This window comes from Telopea speciosissima, chromosome 4, assembly GCF_018873765.1.
Source record: "Telopea speciosissima isolate NSW1024214 ecotype Mountain lineage chromosome 4, Tspe_v1, whole genome shotgun sequence".
NCBI lineage: Eukaryota > Viridiplantae > Streptophyta > Magnoliopsida > Proteales > Proteaceae > Telopea > Telopea speciosissima.
In genome coordinates, this window is record NC_057919.1 from 24,680,931 (window position 1) to 24,699,979 (window position 19,049).

A 19,049-nucleotide genomic window follows, 5' to 3' on the forward strand; every position below is an offset into this window, starting at 1 on the left:
AGAGGAGCTGACTGTCAGAGGTTTTATTTTTTTTTAATAAAGAAACAAATATATTACTTGAAAAGAGATATGTACAGACGCATTATAGCACGCTATATTACAATAGTTCCGGATTGCACTAAGAGCTAGGATTTTCATCCTGCTATAAACAGTTTCATCCCTACACCCTTATGGAAGAGACAATGCCCGTTGAGCCCAAGCCCTTATGCTTGGTGCTTTAGGGGAAGATGTTCATACTCCGACCCCTGCCCTTCTCTTCATCACTACAAACATGCATTCCCTGCTAAACCTCTCCCTGTCTAGTGGAGTGGAGATGTTGCAGAATGGTGTCGATCAATGGATTAGTAAACCGAGAGCAGTTGATGGGTTGACTGATTCATGAGATCGCCTCTCATGGCTGATGATTTGAATGATGGATTTAGAAGCAGCAAGAGGAAGGGCATCGCCATCGTGCTTCTCATTGTAGAAGACAGGACGAGAGAAGTGTGCGAGGGTGGGGCGAAGAAAACCACGCGTAAAGCAAAAATAGTAGCATGCAGCCAGAGCTTGGTCTCTCTCTCTCTCTCTCTCACAATTAAATCATAGAGACTAAACTCCCCATTATACATCTATTAATTCTGTATTTAAAAGGAAAATGTATTGAAAACATCATCTCATTTGGCAGAATAAAGTTTAAATAAAGATCTCATCAGCATTGTAAGCTATAACCATTACATATTATATATGTCCACAGGTTTCACACTTAACAAAATTTTATTACCCGGAAGTCTACATTCTGCAGGATGTCCTAAGCTGCCCACCAGAATTCCAAGATCAAGGTCCATGTCCTCAAATTTCTTTATAAAAGGATGATTCTGTAAACAGAAAGAGACTCAAAAGTTAAGGACCTTAGCTTGAATGAAATGAAAACCAAATCCCAAAGAATAACAAGCAAACAATGGTGCTAACCAGAGGGTCCAATATATTATGTCTTGGGGGTCCTTTTGTATGCCGCAAACACATCCAGTACCAATACTGAGTACTAAATAAAAACTACTAAATACTGTTGGACACACTCATTGTTCTTTAGATATATCGGTCAATTAAATATGATTTAAATTGATGCGTTTTCTTCGGTATAACCTTGAACACAACCCGACAAATGAAAAAGCAACAACTTTGTTTTATTATAGTATGAAGGTTCTCAAGAGTCAACAGCAACATAAAACTCCATTACTCCATGACATGAGAACCTCTTCAATTCTCACAGCTCTACTGGTTTCATTGAATTTACCTGATGCAATGGTGCTAAGTACAACATAACTAATATGGCGGGAAAAAAAAAAGGATTAATATGGGTTACGATGTATACTACTCCCATTCTTATTGCAGTTCGAACTACAATTTGAAACAATGGAAAGGAGCACAGGATATACATCGTTAGGGTTTAGGATTTATGGTTTATGCTTTTGGGCTTAAGGATTAGGGTAATGTTCCCAAGGATTTCACTTTGTGCAATGAGATTGCACACTACAGAACATACTAAATACATACATACAGCCATCCCATGTGTAACCAAAATGACGGAATGGCAGCATCCCAAGTGTAATAATCACAAAAAACAGATCGTATGCTTTATTACAAAAAACAAAAAGAAAAGGAAAAACTGAAAAGGATGCCAAAAAGGCCAAGTAGAAATACTTTGGCAAGATGTCTCATCAGATATGAGTTGAAGCACACATGGGGGGTCAAAATCTGACCTGTTCAAGCTGATTTTTTATACTGCGCATTTTTCCGTGCACACTCCAAAATAGTTTTATCAGCAGTGATGAAGTAGGTGGCAATTGAAGCTGTCCATCAGTAAGCAAAATAGCAGTTTAGTTTTCCACACTGAGAGTAAGAATAATTAAATTGTGATAAATAGTATATGCTCTGCAAAGGAATGACTTGATTTTAATAAATAGTGTATGTCTGCACAAACTACAAAGCCAGTGCATTTGGAAAAAAGTGAGGGATGAGATACAGAACTTGCTATAAAGCCAGTTTCATATCCAGACCAGTCACCAATAAAAATTGAGTCACAGGTGGTCAAGAGCAGGGTAACCACCCAAATACTATTCTGCCATCCAAAAGACCTGGATCAGATTGTTAGGTTTTAGAGGAGAAAGAGAAGAGAGGAGAAAAGCTCCAAGGGAGGCAAAGTTCAAACACGATTTGGTGTAATCTGTTATGTCTCTCAACTTGAGACAAACAACCTTATATTGAGAAGAATATCTAATTACACTTAGGCCCTTAGCTTAATACAAATAGCACATAAAATACATAAGTAAGTGTCTAAGTACAAATATACCCCTGAAACTAAGTACTCTTAACACTCCCCCTCAAGCTGGGTGGTATATGTCATACATACCCAGCTTGTCTAACATAAAACTGAAGTGATGAGAACTAAGTCCTTTGGTGAATATGTCTGCCACTTGTTCACTTGTCTTCACAAAAGGGGTACAAATAGTCTTAGACTCTATTTTCTCCTTGATGAAATGCCTGTCAACCTCAACATGCTTTGTCCGGTCATGTTGGATCGGATTATGTGCAATACTTATGGCTGCCTTGTTGTCACAGTATAGACTCATAGATTCTGTTGTCTCAAACCCCAATTCTTGGACAAGTTTCTTCAACCACAAGATTTCACACACACCATGAGCCATGGCCCTAAATTCTGCTTCAGCACTTGACCTAGCTACCACAGGTTGCTTCTTGCTTCTCCAGGTGACTAAGTTTCCCCCAACAAAAGTACAGTATCCGGAGGTGGACCTTCTATCAGAAATAGACCCGGCCCAATCTGCATCTGCATATACTTCAATTCTCAAGTTACCATTCCTAGAAAAGAGAAGGCCCTTTCCAGGACATGACTTCAAGTACCTGAGGATCCTGTAAACTGCATCAAGATGTCCCACCTTGGGTGCATGCATAAACTGACTCACCACTCCCACAGCATAGGTAATGTCAGGTCTGGTGAGGGAAAGGTAGATTAACTTGCCTACTAATCTCTGGTATTTTTCAGCATCCACAAGCGGTTCACTACAATCTTCCCCTAGTCTGTGATTCTGCTCAATGGGGGAGGAGACTGGTTTACATCCCAAGTAGCCTGTCTCTGTAAGGAGATCAAGAACAAACTTCCTTTGACAAACATTGATCCCTTGCTTGGATCTAGAAACCTCAATCCCCAGGAAATACTTCAATGGACCGAGGTCCTTGATCTCAAACTGTCGAGACAAGTAAAATTTAAGCTTTGAGATTTCGGCTTCACTATTTCCCGTGACCACAATGTCATCAACATAAACAATGAGAGCCGTAATAGTGCTGTCCTTCCTTTGTATAAACAATGTGTGATCAGCTTGACTTTGAGTATATCCGTTTTGCAGGAGAGCTTGTCTAAATCTCTCAAACCAAGCCTTAGGAGACTGTTTGAGTCCATAAAGAGCCTTCCTAAGACGACACACTTTCCCACTGTCACCAGTATGCTTGAACCTAGGAGGAGGATGCATATACACTTCTTCTTCTAGGTCACCATGTAAGAATGCATTCTTCACATCCAGTTGGTACAAAGGCCAATCAAGATTTGCTGCCATTGAGAGAAGTACCCGGATGGAGTTGTGCTTGGCCACTGGAGCAAAGGTTTCCTGAAAGTCAATGCCATACACCTGTGTATAACCCTTAGCGACAAGTCTTGCCTTATATCTCTCCACGGTACCATCAGACTTGAACTTGACTGTGAATACCCATCTGCACCCAACAGGGACTCTCCCTTTAGGGAGCTCAACAAGGTCCCAAGTATGATTCTTCTCAAGTGCCAACATCTCTGTGTTCATTGCTTCTCTCCATTTTGGATCTGCCATAGCCTCTGCTACATTCTTGGGAATAGATATGGAGGAGATAGCCACAGAGAAGGCTATACCTGTAAGGGAAATAGAATCATAGGAAACAAACTTGGCAATGGGATTAGTACATGCCCGAGTTCCCTTACGGTGGGCAATAGGAAGGTCCAAGTCTGAGGATATAGGAGTAGAAGAAGGTATACCTATCTCGATGAATGGAGACTCAGGATGAGGTGATGAAGAAGGATTTTGGCAGGTCTTCTTTATAGGCAGCCATGAAGCAGGATTTCTCCTTTCCTTCGTATACACCAGTAGCTCCCCTTGTTCTCTGTTCCCCGGTACACAAGGATGCTCCCCCTCAACTACATTCTCTATACAAGGCTCCCCCTCAACAGAACTTCTCTTTCCCTTGTCAATCTGAAAAGGTGAAATAGGAACAGGATAGGAGATAGGAAGTGAGACAGACTCGGGAACCTCTTCACCTGCAATACCACCACCAAGCGATAAACACTCCCCCTGAAGAGGTGACTGAAAAAAAGGTATGGTTTCAAAGAAACGGACATCTCTGGAGAGAAGCCACCGACGAGTGGGAGGATGATAGCATTTATATCCTTTGGAGGTGGAGGAATACCCGAGAAAGGTGCACTTCAGAGCCTTAGGATCCAATTTAATGCGGGCAGATTTGCTAACATGTACATAACAAATACAACCAAACACCTTTGGAGGGAGAGAGAATGAAGAAGACCGTGAGGGTAGGACAGCAAGAGGAACTTGAAATTGTAAGACACTAGACGGCATGCGATTAATAAGAAAGACAGCAGTGAGTAGAGCATCAGACCAAAAAGTTTTGGGAACATGCATGGTAAACCAAAGGGACCTAGCCACTTCAAGAAGGTGGCGATTTTTTCTTTCAGCCACCCCATTTTGTTGTGGGGTATCAACACAGGCCACCTGATGAATAATGCCATGGTCAGAAAAAAAGGTTTCCAAACCACTATACATATACTCCCCACCTTTGTCAGAACGAACAATTTGGATCCGGGTTTGCAATTGGGTATACACTAACTCATAGAAATTTGTAAATGCAACATGGACATCACTTTTATGTTTCAACAAGTACACCCAAGTAACCCGAGAATAATCATCAATAAAAGAGACAAAGTAGCGGAAGCCACGCAAAGAGGTAACAGGGGAAGGCCCCCAATCAGTATGTATAAGATGAAAAGGTGAAGTAGATATATTACCATTGGATGTATAAACTGTTTTACAACTTTTGGCAAATAGACAAGGTTCACAATGAAAAACATGAGAGACTGGAAAGGAAGTAAACAAGTGAGGTAACTGTTTCCTCATAACAGAAAAAGAAGGGTGTCCCAACCGACGATGCCAAAGCAAAATATCCTCTTGAGTACGTCCACCTTCTAGCCCACAAACATAGGATTGAGGTTGTACAACAGAGGAAGCACCAGTTTCCAAAACATATAAGCCATCAGCTTCATGACCACTGCCAATCACCTTCCTCGTCACCAAATCCTGAAAAAGACAATGGGTAGGAAAGAAGGTGACAAAGCAATTCAAAGATTTAGTCAATTGGCTAACGGAAAGAAGGTTAGTAGCAAAGTTGGGAACATGAAAAACAGACTTCAGGGGTAAGCAAGGTGTAACCTGGATATCTCCCTTACCAGAGATGGAAGAGAATGTACCATCGGCAATTTTTACCTTATCTTTCCCAGAACAAACAGAGTAGGAATTATACAGCTGGGACCTACCAGTCATATGATCCGTGGCGCCCGAGTCAATAACCCAAGGTGTGATGCCGGAGGAGGAAGAGGCCTGTAGTGCAGTAGAAGTAGGAGCTGCAGGTGAACTGTCCAGGTGGGCTACAACCCGGCGAAAGGCAGCAATGTCAGCTGGGGAAAGAGAGGATGAATCAGCTTCAATGACCCCAACATGAGCCTTAGGCCCCTTCTTTCGCTGTCCCTTCAGTCCCCCAGTGGAACCAAGTGGGGGCTTCCCATGGAGATCCCAACGAAGTCCTTCGTATGTCCAGTTTACCACAATGGTCACATAAGAATCGGCTCTTCGAAGACCCCTTAGCAGCCCCTTATCGGCTCCCTTAGTGGAGTCCCGAGGGATGGAAGAAACAAGAGCAGAGCGCTCAATAGTGGTGTTGATACTAGTCTCCATGGGACCCCTACGGGTTTCCTCACTCAGAGATATCCACACACCTCCTCCAGTGAGGGAAGACTAGGTCGGCCAAGGATTTATACCCTTAGAGGCTCAAATTCAGGATTCAGGCCACCAAGAAGAAATAGTACCCTCTCCTTCTCAAACAACCTGTGTACCTTGACTTCATCATCAGGACACAACTGAAGATCTCTATAGTGATCATACTCCTCCTACAGGCCCACAACAAGACAATAGTAATCAAAGATGCTTCTATCACCCTGGCGTAGGCTAACAATCTGTTGGAGAAGTTGGTACACCTTTGTAGAGTCTCCAACACGATCAAAGATACGGGCTACACTGTTCCAAATATCTTTGGCAGTCTCTTTACCCATAAACCTCCGTCCAATCTCAGGCTTCATTGAGAAAAGAAGCCAAGCCATCACCAGTGAGTTCTCAATGTCCCATTTGGAATACCCTTGCTCGGTAGGAAGAGGTGCCTTGATGCTGCCATTTATGTACCCCATCTTTCCCTTACACCTCAGGATCAGTTTCATGGATCGAGACCAATCTAGGTAATTGGTATTGTCCAACTTGACAATGGGAAGCTGCACATTGGTGTTCTCATATGAAGGGACAGAGGATGATGCAGCAAGTGGGTCTACAGACAAAGGCAAGGCTGTTTCCTCATTTTTGTCACCCATATTTAATTCAAATCAAATGCTTAATAAGTCCAAACAACAGTATTTCAACCACAGCCACTGCTCCTTGAACACAGCAATAAAAACAGGCAAAAACAGAGACCAGAAAAACTGAAAAAAGGCTTGTAAAACCCAAACGAAGCAGCAAACAGCAGCGGAGCAACAAGGGTAAGTCTTCCTTACCCAAAAACGATGTTGTATGCCCAAAGAAAGCAGCAAACAAAGCTCACACGAAGAGCTGGATCACTCCAAGATATCGATCAGCGGAACCGGGAGAAAAACTGCCGGCCGAAACTCAGATTCTCTCCTCGATGCTACCAGCAGACTTGAGAGGATCAAATGATAGGGAAGAAACTTCCAAACGATGCTAGAGCATCTGGTTGCTCCCTATTTGGTTGTCAAACAAGGAAGGAGAAGCTTGGTGAAGATACCTCAAGGTTTCCTTCGCAAACCAGCAAGAACAAGGGGATTGCAGCTCACTCCAGCCTTCCACACAACCTTCAAACTCCAGGAAGAAAGTGCTCTGATACCATGTTAGGTTTTAGAGGAGAAAGAGAAGAGAGGAGAAAAGCTCCAAGGGAGGCAAAGTTCAAACACGATTTGGTGTAATCTGTTATGTCTCTCAACTTGAGACAAACAGCCTTATATTGAGAAGAATATCTAATTACACTCAGGCCCTTAGCCTAATACAAATAGCACATAAAATACATAAGTAAGTGTCTAAGTACAAATATACCCCTGAAACTAAGTACTCTTAACACAGATATCCTACAAACATTATGCATGGGTAAAAATTGGGAGTTGGGAAGAAGAAAAATAATTCTAACAGGCAACAGATTATTCCAAATTGTCCCTACTTTTTGAGGGATTCAGCTTGAGATGACCAGGTCTTGAAGATTGAAACCCCATGTTAAAAGCCTTCAAGAATTACAGGGTAGCTTTCTCATTCAAATTTTCAAAAGCCATATCTCCCACAGTCCCACTAAGACAATCAGGCTGTGACAGTTTAAGCAGCTCCATTGACTACATGTTCCTCAATGCTGTGAAATGAAGCACAAAAACTGTCAAGTGAATGGCCATTGAAGTTTGAACAGGAGAATCCCATTCCAACAGGATGCCTAGCAACAGTATCACCACGACTCATTGAAAAGAGAACCCATGATTATTTTTCTGATTCAGCTTATTCATCATGCAAACCAGCAAAGAAAGATAAGAAATGATTTGGACCAAGTCAGTCAGACCTAGAAATTGAAATTGAACAGGCTGCTCAAATGCTTTTCTGATAAATGAATACAGCCCAAATTCTCTTGAAAAAAAATTTCCACAGCATGTTTCCTCAGATACAATTAAAGGGGGAAAAAAAAACCTTTAAGCTATGGCGTTTAATACTCTAACTTCCCACTTTTGTTAATTTATTTTCCTAGTTTATCATTCATCTACAACATGGATTCCAAGTTGACCTTCCTTTACAACATAAGTAAAACTAATCATAGCAGTTTGCAAAGGGTTAAATGGAAAAACAACAAAAATTAATGCATTAACTGCCTGAAGTGGACTATCATTTTGGAACAGTTAAAAAGCCCAAAGTAGACAGTTTGAAGGAACAAGGAGAGTGTTAAAATAGTAGTGTAAGGGTAATTTAGTCTTTGTTCTACTTTATTTCCCATCTCTTTGTAGTGCCAGTTTATGTAAGGGCATACTTGTCCTTTTTATTATTTAGACTTTATTATAAATAAATCAGGGGCAGACCTGCGGCAGATTATTCAGTTCTGTCCGCAGGTCCTCTTCCTTCTTGGGATTTGCGTGCTTCCCTTTCTGCTCTCTTCTTCTTCTCTCTCTCAATACTCTGGTCTGATTATAAGGTTCTGGTTTTATAACATGGTATCAGAGCTTATATAATCAGATTGGAGTCCTCCCACGATTTCTCTGCTGGACTTCCATTCTCGTTTTTCACCTCTGGTGTGCAGCCACCTATTGCTGCTTTCTCTATGAATTAAAATCACTCCTTCCATTCATGGAGTGTTTTATTCTCTTTTACACTACTGATGACTGCTGACTTGGAGATTTATTGTACTGCTGCCAAGGATTGCTTAAATCGATATCAGGCAAAAACCCTGACAATATCGATTTCTTTTAGGTGATGGTTGTTGGAGTTTTTTTTTTTTTTTTTTTTTTGGGAAGCCTGTGGTGGTGTGGATCCTAACTTGGTTCGATTGTTTTCACATCCCATACGATGCCCCTGCTGTGGATTGAAGTTCGTGATCTCATTCTCAAATCCTAAAGTTGATATTATTGATGGTTACTGCTATTTTCGGCTTGGTTTTCTGGAGCCACTGCTGATTTGACTACTACTACACCCTATTATTGGGGCCCCTTTATTATCTAACTATTGGAGTTGGCTGTGGTTGCTACTCCTCATTATCTCTTCACGAAAATTCTGCTGCTGCTCTTATCAACTTTTTTTTAAGATAGTTTGTTACTATGGCTGATTTGAAGAACCCCACCGATTATGTCAATGTTCAGATTACATCAATCAAACTCAAGGGGAGTTCTAATTGTCGAATTTGGGCCCAAGCTGTTCGGGTCTATATTACAGCTAAGGATAAACTTAGCTACATTACTTCTAGTCCTCCAGCTCCATATTCGAAGGACTACAGTACTTGGGTGAAGGAGAATGCAATTATTCTAATTTGGCTGTGGAACAGCATGGAACCTGATATTGCTGCCAATCTCATGTTCCACACGACTGCCAAGGGAGTGTGGGATGACTTGAAGGAAACTAACTCCCAAGAGAAGAGTATGACACGTATCTATGATCTTTATGAGAAGTTGTTCCAATTCCAACAGTCTGACAAGTCTATTCAAGAATACTACAGTGCTTTCAAGGGGATTGTCGAAGAGCTGAACATGTTTCAGCCCCTTACTACTGATATTGAAAAATTGAAGGCAAGCGAAATGTGTTTTTTGTCTCCAAATTTTTGGCTGGATTAAATCCTAATTTAAAGGCTGTGAAGGGTCACCTACTGGCGGGTGAATCTGTTCCCACTCTCAATGATACCTATTCTAGGCTGCAACGTATCGTATCACCTAGTTCTAAACCAGACACCACCCCCCAAGGAAAATGCAGCATTTACTACTACTACAAGTCGTGGCAGAGGCCGTGGTTCAAGAGGGGGGCGTGGGGCTGGAGGCCGTGGTTCAAGTGGGCAGCACACTAACAAAGCTGCCCGGCAATGCTCTTATTGTGGGAAATCTAATGACACTTTTGAAACATGTTGGTCCAAGCATGGGAAACCAGAATGGGCTCAACATTTGGCCAATCATACAGTTCCTGAAGATAGTACAAACATAGTTGCATCCAGTGATACTAAATCAGGTTCAGCCATGGGTGAATCCTCCACCAACCTTCGTGATGAGGTTCATCAGCTGATACGCCGCACCAAGAGTCTAGAGTCATCCACTTTCACTATTGGGCGATCTCCTTCCGCTGCCACATTGGCTCATGCAGGTACACCTGCTTTTCTCTCCACTACCTCCACACCTTGAATCATCGATTCAAGGGCTTCTGCTCATATGACTAGTAAGTCATCTATTTTTAGTTCTATTTCACCTAAATCTCATACTCCACCTGTTATACTTGCTAATGGTGCTTCTACTCCGGTTACTGGGCATAGTACTGTTTGTCTCAATTCTATTCTTTCTCTATCCTCTGTCTTGCATGTTCCTCAATTCCCTTTAAGTCTTCCATCAGTTAGTCAACTAACTAAAAATTTAAATTGCTCAGTAACAATTTTTCCTTCTCATTGCCTGTTTCAGGATCTTCACATGAGGAAGACGATTGGTGGAGGGCGTGAGAAAGATGGATAATATTATCTCTACGGTGCTGCTCCATGTGCTTCTGCTGCTGCTATTACTGTTAGTGGAGAGTCACCATTCCAATGGCATTGTTGGTTAGGACATGTGTCCTTGTCGAGGTTAAAAGTTTTATTTCCCCAATTTAAGTCTTTAGATAAGTTGTTGCGAGTTGGGTAAGCATCATTGTGCTTCTTACTCCTCTTGTCTTATGTCCCGTAGTCCATCTTTATTTTCTTTAGTTCATTCAGATGTGTGGGGTCCTTGTTGTGCAAGTAATAGACATGGTTTTCGGTATTTTGTCATTTTTGTAGATGACCATTCTCGGCTTACATGGTTATATCTTTTAAAGGATCGTTCTGAATTTTTCCATGTATTTCGAAATTTTTGCAATGAAATAAAGACCCAATTTAAAGCTTCTATTCAAATTTTTCGGTCTGATAATGCCTTAGAATTTGTTCAAAGCAAAATTTCTTCTTTTTGTGATGATAATGGTATGATTCACCAAACCAGTTGTTCCTACAGCCCTCAACAAAATGGGGTAGTGGAACAGAAAAATAGACATTTACTTGAGGTTGCCCGTGCAATTATGCTTCATACGCATGTACCTAAACATTTTTGGTGTGATGCAATTCTTACTTCTTGTTACTTAATTAACTGAATGCCTTCTTCTGTGCTTGCCGATAAGTCTCCTTTTTCCATTTTATTTCCTGATTTACCGGTTTTTAACTTACCGCCTCAGATTTTTGGGTGTGTCTGCTTTGTCCATAATCTTTATCAACCAGGCGATAAGTTAGACCCTAGGTCTACTAAGTGTGTTTTTCTAGGTTACACCCATACTCAGAAAGGGTACAAATGTTATAACCCATTACTCGGAAACAATTTGTGAGTGCTGATGTCACCTTCTTTTAAGGTACCTCCGACTTTTCTGATCAGCCCTTGTCGGGTGATCCTTTACCTATGTCTGACCCCCCTCCTATCCCTGCGGTTGTTCCTCTGTCTACTTCTCCACTACAGGTGTATAGGCGCAAGAGGCATATTGGGCAGCTCAATACAGACACTACCGGTAAATCTTCCTCTCTTCCCGGACCGTCATCAACCTCTAGTGCGGATCCTCCCTTACCTGCTCTTCCTACCTTACCAGCTGACCCAAATGACTTATCAGTGGCTGTTCGCAAAGGTAAACGATTCTGCACCCAAAAATCTTTGGTTGCCTATCCCATTGATAAGTTTGTGTCTCTCTCCCACCTTCTAGCCTGTTACCATAGTTTTGCTCTCTCACTGTCTATGTATACCATTCCTCGTACCCACACTGAGGCCTTGCTATTCCTGCTTGGAAAAGGCCATGGATGTGGAAATGGATGTCTTGTTGACTCGCCATACATGGGAGTTGGTGGATCTACCTCCTGGTAAAGACCTTGTGAAGTGTAGGTTGGTGTATACTATTAAGTATCACTCTGATGGTTCTGTTGAGTGGCTTAAAGCCCATCTGGTAGCCAAGGGATACACCTAGACTTATGGAGTCGATTACTTTGAGACTTTCTCTCTTATGGCACGGTTAAATTCTGTTCGCCTACTTGTTTCTATGGCTGTAAATTTTGACTAGCCTTTATTCCAGCTGGATATTAAAAATGCCTTCCTCTATGGTGACTTACTCGAAGAGGTCTATATGGAGCAACCTCCAGGGCATGTTGCTCAGGGGGAGAATGGTGGACATGTATGTAGGCTGCGCAAGGCAATTTATGGGCTGAAACAGTCCCCTCGAACGTGGTTCGAGAAATTTAGTACTATTGTGACTGGCTATGGGTTTTCTCAATGTTTTTCAGACCATTCAGTGTTTGTTCGTCGCCAAGGAGAAAAATTGGTTGTGCTAGTTGTCTATGTAGATTACATCATTGTCTTCGGAAATGATGAGAATGGTATTAAGGAAGTAAAGGATACCAAAGACTTGGGTCAGCTTCATTACTTTCTTGGGATTGAGGTTATTAGAAGCAAAAAGGGGATCAACCTTTCTCAAAGAAAGTATGATTTGGACCTTCTAACTGACACTGGTATGCTTGCTGCCAAACCAGTAGACATTCCTATGGATCCTAATCAAAAGTTTGGGATTAATGATGGTGAACCTCTTAAAGAGGTGCACTCCTACAGAAGCTTGATTGGAAAGTCAATATACTTGACTATCACTAGGCCAGACATATCATTTGTTGTTGGGGTTCTCAGTCAGTTTATGCAGTCTCCTTGCAAGTCTCATTGGGATGCAACTGTTCGAGTTCTTCGGTATCTGAAGGGTGCTCCTGGAAAGGGGCTTATTTATCATCCCAATAGACATATGGAGTTAGTTGCGTACTCTAATGCAGATTGGGCAGGTTCGGCTAGTGATCATCAGTCTACCACGGGGTATTGTACTTTTGTTGGCGGAAACCTGGTCACGTGGTAAAGTAAGAAACAGACCACAATTGTCAGGTCCACTGCTGAAGCGGAGTATAGAGCTATGGCTCATACTACGGCCGAGCTGATGTGGATTCGGTCGTTACTTCTTGAGATGGGTTTTCCAGTTCCGAATCCTATGAAGATGTATTGTGACAATTAGGCAGCCATCTATATTGCTAGTAATCCGGTCTTCCATGAGAGGACCAAACATATTGAGGTGGACTAGGGGTGTCAATGGGTTGGTTCAGTCCGGTTTCGGTTCGGGGTTTTCGGTTTCGGTGTGGCTTTTAGAGAAACCGAGACCAATCCAATAAGAACTTTTCGGTTTTGGCTCGGTTTCGGTTTCGGTTTCGGTGCGGTTTGGTTTCGTGTCGGTTTCGGTTTATGATATCGGTTTGGATTCGGTTCGGTACCAAGTTTTTTTAAACAAGTTGGGTTCGATTTTTGCCTATTTTCTTCTCTTTCTCTTTTCAACTACATAAAATATTTCATTAGCCCCACACTTAAAAAGGAGATCAATGGAAAAAGCATTGTTACAAATCAATTTCCCTATTTTCATAACCTCATACTCATTGATTTGTAACAATTTATCTTACAACCATAAATTTGCTCACTAATATTGAAATCAATTCAATGATTCATAACCTTATACTCATTATTCTCTTATCGGTTTCATTCGGTTCAGTTTTCGGTTTGTTATCGGTCGGTTCGGTGCGGCCCGGTTTTCAACCGGTCCCATCATACCCCAGTCCAAAACTGATCCAATAAGGATCGGTTCGATTCGGTCTCAGGTTTTTTCGGTCGGTTTCGGTCGGTCTTAACGGTTCGGGCTAGGTTTTGACACCTCTAAGGTGGACTGTCACTTCGTTCGCAGTGTTGTTTTGAAGAAGTTGGTTGAGACACCATTTGTTTCTTCGTCTGACCAGCTTGTTGATGTGTTTACCAAGTCCCTTTTTGCTCCTGGTTTTCGTACATGTTGTAACAAGCTGAGCATAGGTGATATATATGCCCCAGCTTGAGGGGGAGTGTTAAAATAGTAGTGCAAGGGTAATTCTTTGTTCTAGTTTATTTCCCATCTCTTTATAGTGTCAGTTTATGTAAGGGCATACTTGTCATTTTTATTATTTAGACTTTATTATAAATAAATCAGGGGCAGATCTGCGGCAGATTATTCAGTTCTGTCCGCAGGTCCTCTCCCTTCTTGGGATTTGTGTGCTTCCCTTTCTCCTCTCTTCTCTCTCTCTCTCTCTCGCTTTCTCTCAATACTCTGGTCTGATTATAAGGTTCTGGTTTTATAACAGAGAGTAATACCAGTAACTAAGAAAATTGATAAGAGTGAGAATATGGTTTAAACAGGGTATCCACCATCCATTATGGAGTAACAAAGAGAGAGAGAGAGAGTATATCAACAAGAGAAATAAGGATTAACTAATTCCTAAAAAGAGGAGATTTAGACAAGATAACAGAATTAGATAGATAGAAAAGATAAGACAATAGGGAAGATATTTTTTAGATTAAATAGCAAGAAAAAAAAAAGAGATAATTGGGAAGAAAAGTAATATAACAAAGAGTTAAGAGAGGGAAGATATTCAGCCACATAAGGCAACCTTAGACAACAACCAATTCTTATCTATTAAACTCAACTAAAAACATAAGAGTATACAATGCTATTTCTATAGACTATGAAAATATAAAAGTTAACTAAACTTACGACTCTTCAAATCTAGACTCTAACAATACTGATCAAATAGGACACTTTGGACACTTTGACTAGCTATAGTAGAAATTAATTTGACTGCGGAATAACTCAATGCTAGATCAATTTATAAATAAATTAATAAAAACCAACATGGGATCCCCACATGACCTACTTTAATACTCCCTTACAGCTGTCAAAACAATTACAGTTCTCCCCTGATTACATAAAACTGACTCTACACTATTGAAGCAAATCCAGGGCAACCATTCTGGCTCTTTGGATGCTCCTACATTATTAATTCTTTTTACCAGAATCCAGAATTTTTTTTATTATCGCTTTGATTCCTTACCAGAGTCCCTGTTATTATCTTATCCCTTTGATTCTTTAACAAGAATCTCTGTTTTTATGTTTCCCTTATTAAAGAGGATAGACAACCCTTGTGGAGTGGACAGAACATTGGATGGAGCAAACAAACTATGTGTGAACACTGAAGTACATTCTCTATCACATACAAATCATCATGTATACATAAAGACAATTGAGGGGACTCTGAAGGCAAATAATAGAAAGAAATGAGCAAAAATTAGAAAATGAAGATAGCCCTAGGTCAAGAAGGAAAAGATCAACAACTTATACAGATTTAGATTTGAACTGCTCCATATAGAGCCAGAAAAGGATTTGGGGTTTAAATATAAAAGGTTTCTCTACAGGAATTGGAGATTATTGATAAGATTCTACACCTGCATTCACAAGCATCACTAGAAGCTATGATATATCTTTGATCCAAAAGTTGTATTACAAGCATTCTAAGGAATTATCACAAAGTATAGAAGGATGGGAGAGGAGCCAATTAGTTGAATTTTCTCTCAAATCCATGACATGCTAGAATAACCTTCCTATTAGTCCACTCAAACCTGGGAAATCCCTCCATGAATTGAAACCCCATCCCCCCCCCCCCCCCAAAATAAAAAAGTAAATAAAACTACCAAGGAGAAATCTTATGTAAGGGAGTATTCTTAATTGCTTACGTATTAGAGAAGAGACATGCTAGGGTATATCCAAGACCAGGTCCTTGTTTTAATCAAGGTCAAGGTTGCTCACTAGGCAGCACCTGATGATCTATTTAAAGGTATTTTGAGTGGTCTATTTTTTGGGGATTGGGGACCACTGGTTTTCTATAAGGAATAGGGAAGGTATGGACAGGATGATAGTTCCATGGCAGCCTCCTCCAGAGGGAGTGGCTAGACTGAAAATGGGTGATGCTCTTTAGGGATTCCTGGTGCAGCAGGAATTGGGGCCCATATTAGACTTTTAGAAGGTAAAGGCACTTCCTCCGGCCTTGGGGCTTATTAGAGAAACCCACCCTAAAAGGGTAGAGATGACGGCTCTAAAGGTGGGGTTACAACTTCTAATCAGTAAGGGATGTTTCCATGCGATAATAGAAGGGAAATGTTACAGATTGGAATGGGAGTTCTTCAGAAAAACCTTGGCGCTAGCCTCCCAGTAGAATTGCTTGTTCCAATGGAAGCAAATAAGTGCTAATGAAATGGGTGATGACTAAGCAAAACAGGGGGTCTTCTGGCCTGAACTTTGTTTTGGGTATATGTATACTTCTTTTTTTCTCTACTATAATAAATCATCAATTATCTCCTCCCGACCCCCCCCAACAGAAACTTCTTTTTTTCTCTACTACAATAAATCATCAATTATCTCCCCCTGACTCCACACCCCTAACAGGAAAAAAAAAAAAAAAAAAAGTGCATTTTCGCTCCCAACTCTCCGTAAGCAAGAGAGTACAACTTAACTAAAATTACTGATAAAACAGAATAAAACAACTAAAAGTAAAGCAAATAAAAAAGCAGAACAATTTAAATTTGAGTATCTGAGTTGTAATAGTACCTGCGGATATGATCAGTGCCTGTGCCGTATAATTAAGATTATGCTTTGCCCAAGGAATCATACGAACCGCAAGCAACTGACATATTATTACAAAAACAAAAAATAAGAGAGAGAGAAACCATAATGGTGAAAAGTTCAGGCTTCTAGGGCAAATGTCCGGGTTTGAGTCTTGGGAGCGACCACTTTGCATAAAAAATGCCAAGGTCAGGATCATTACCAAACTCACCCCTCCTAGGACCCCACATAGGCGGGATCAGCAATGGGTAAAAAGGGTGTACCCAATGCACGAGGCTCCCGCCACTGCGGGGTCTAGGGAGGGTCATAATGTACGCAGGCAGCCTTACCCCTGCTTCGCAAAGAGGTTGTTTCCAGAGACTTGAACCGGTGATCTCTTGGTCACAATGGAGCAACATTTACCATTGCACCAAGGTCCACCCTCAATGGGTAATGGTAAGGGTGTTAAACGGTCCAGTTTCAGTTAAACGGTTTAATCTATCTCAATTTTGAAACCATAAGTGAACCATTTATTAAACGGTTTCACGATTTATGTTTAAACAATTCTGTTCGATTTCGATTAACGGTTTCTGTTCGACTTTGGCACATTTATGTACATCTAAGAGTGTTAAACGGTCTGGTTCGGTTTAAAACGTTTAATTAAACAGTCTCAAATTTGAAACCATAATCGAACCAATTATTAAACGGTTTCATGGTTTCGGTTTAAATGGTTCAGTTCGGTTCGATTTTGACACCCTTAGGTAATGGCCATATAATGCAGAAACAGTTCTTAAGGATCCATTTGTTTCCAAGTAAAAACCATGTAAAAGGAAAATCCTCAAGTTCAATCAATACAAGAAAGTAAAATTTTTCTTAACAATTTTTTAAACTTTGGCTTTGACTGGAACTTAAGAAACATAAGAAGAATAAAATAAATATAAAAGAAAGGAATGGGTCAGATACTTCAAAAGCCCTTCTTCTTTTTTTCAAAGCAGTGGTGGTCTTGTGAATTCTGCAACAACACACCAAGAATTCAGCGTCTTTGAACCATACCTACCTAAGAAACCGAAGATTGTTACTCATTATCAGCCAGGACAAAGACTGTGGATCGCTAACACCAAACTTGAGTTATAGTTTGGTGGAAACCTATCTCTACCTCACAAAATCAGAGCAATAAACTCAAGGGGAGAAAAAGATGCCCATTACTGATTCAACCATATGAGGGAGTGTCTCCTCCTTCGAACAAAAAATTCGAACCAATTACCAAAATGTACATTGCGATCTCGATTATTTCAGTCTCTTGACTACCAACGAATAAGGATTATATTTGCAAAACCCGTCCCCCACCCAGGTTGGGGGGAGGGGGTTGAGGGGGGAGATAGAGAGAGAGAGAGAGAGAGTACCGTGGGCACAGTAGTAACGACGCAAGCAACTGCAGCTGCCTTTGTCCCAGCACGAACCCCCTCTGCAAATCAAAGAGATGCAAGAAAAAAGTAAGTATAAGAAAAACTGTTCCGCGAGAATGAAAATGAAAGCTTCCGTTGTATCCTACAAGATCATTATCTTCAACGTCGCTATGATGATGATGAGAACGACGAAAATGAAATACAAGATGAAGAAAAACTTCAATTCAAAAAAGGGCAACAACAACGAAGACAATTCGATTCAGATTTATGGAAAAATACTATGAATCATGAAAATAGTAATAATATTTTCACGGTGAAGAAGGGAAACGTAATAATACCTTGAGTACAACGTCGTGAAGCCGCGATTTTCTCTTCTTCATAAGGAGAAGGGATCAATAGAGATTTCCTTCTGTTAATCCACGCATCTCTCATTTCCGATGGGATCCCCATTGCTTTTTTGTCTGCAGAATCACTCCGAGTTCACAATAATACGATTTGAAAAAATAAAAACAAAAATAGCAGAAAAAAAGAGGTAAAGCTGAATAGAATGAACAATAATAATACCTTACAGATCGAAGAGAAGAGTTTTCCTGAAGATCACTGTTGAGAGCCAACAGAAAATGAACAAAAGCGAACAAACAGCTTTTGAGTGAGTGAGCAGAAGAAATAGTGAAAGGAGGAAAGCTCCACCCACTCCCTCGCGGAAAATCGTATGACGTATCCTCTTAGATGCCACGTGTCTTTTCGATGGAGATGGACGATAATTATTAATAGTGCGCCATTGGATAAAATTTCTCCTCCTTATCATACCGGTGCATATTTAATCTTGGAGAAAAGGAATTTCGATACGGTGGAAGGAGAATTCATTCTATTGAGCCTAGCTGATGACACACTACTTGTGTTTCCTTCTATCTATCCTTCCCACGTGAAACACGTGGTATAAAAATCATGGAAATCAAGCCAATAACGATAGATTTAAGGGCTATCCGATTGGGAATTTCCCGAGTTTGGTGGGTCTCTCCCACCTTACATTTTTGTTACATTCTTT

The 19,049-nt window shown here is 40.8% G+C and overlaps 1 protein-coding gene across 3 annotated transcripts; it reads right to left on the reverse strand.

The window, feature by feature from the left end:
* Window positions 1-638: 638 nt before the first annotated feature.
* Window positions 639-18,617, reverse strand: LOC122657515 (early nodulin-93). Of its 3 annotated transcripts, none has more exons than XM_043852236.1 (5): window positions 18,572-18,617; window positions 18,340-18,492; window positions 17,999-18,060; window positions 1,740-1,829; window positions 639-854 (listed from the first exon to the last, which is right to left on the reverse strand). In XM_043852236.1, the coding sequence occupies exons 2-5, from the start codon at window positions 18,449-18,451 to the stop codon at window positions 711-713; spliced, it is 408 nt and encodes a 135-aa protein (XP_043708171.1). In that variant the 5' UTR covers window positions 18,452-18,492; window positions 18,572-18,617; the 3' UTR covers window positions 639-710. The 3 variants fall into 3 exon arrangements, with proteins under 3 accessions (XP_043708171.1, XP_043708172.1, XP_043708170.1); XM_043852237.1 differs by lacking the exon at window positions 18,572-18,617 and adding an exon at window positions 16,602-16,677 and having other exon boundaries at window positions 18,340-18,552; XM_043852235.1 differs by lacking the exon at window positions 18,572-18,617 and having other exon boundaries at window positions 18,340-18,552.
* Between the last annotated feature and the right edge of the window lie 432 nt (window positions 18,618-19,049).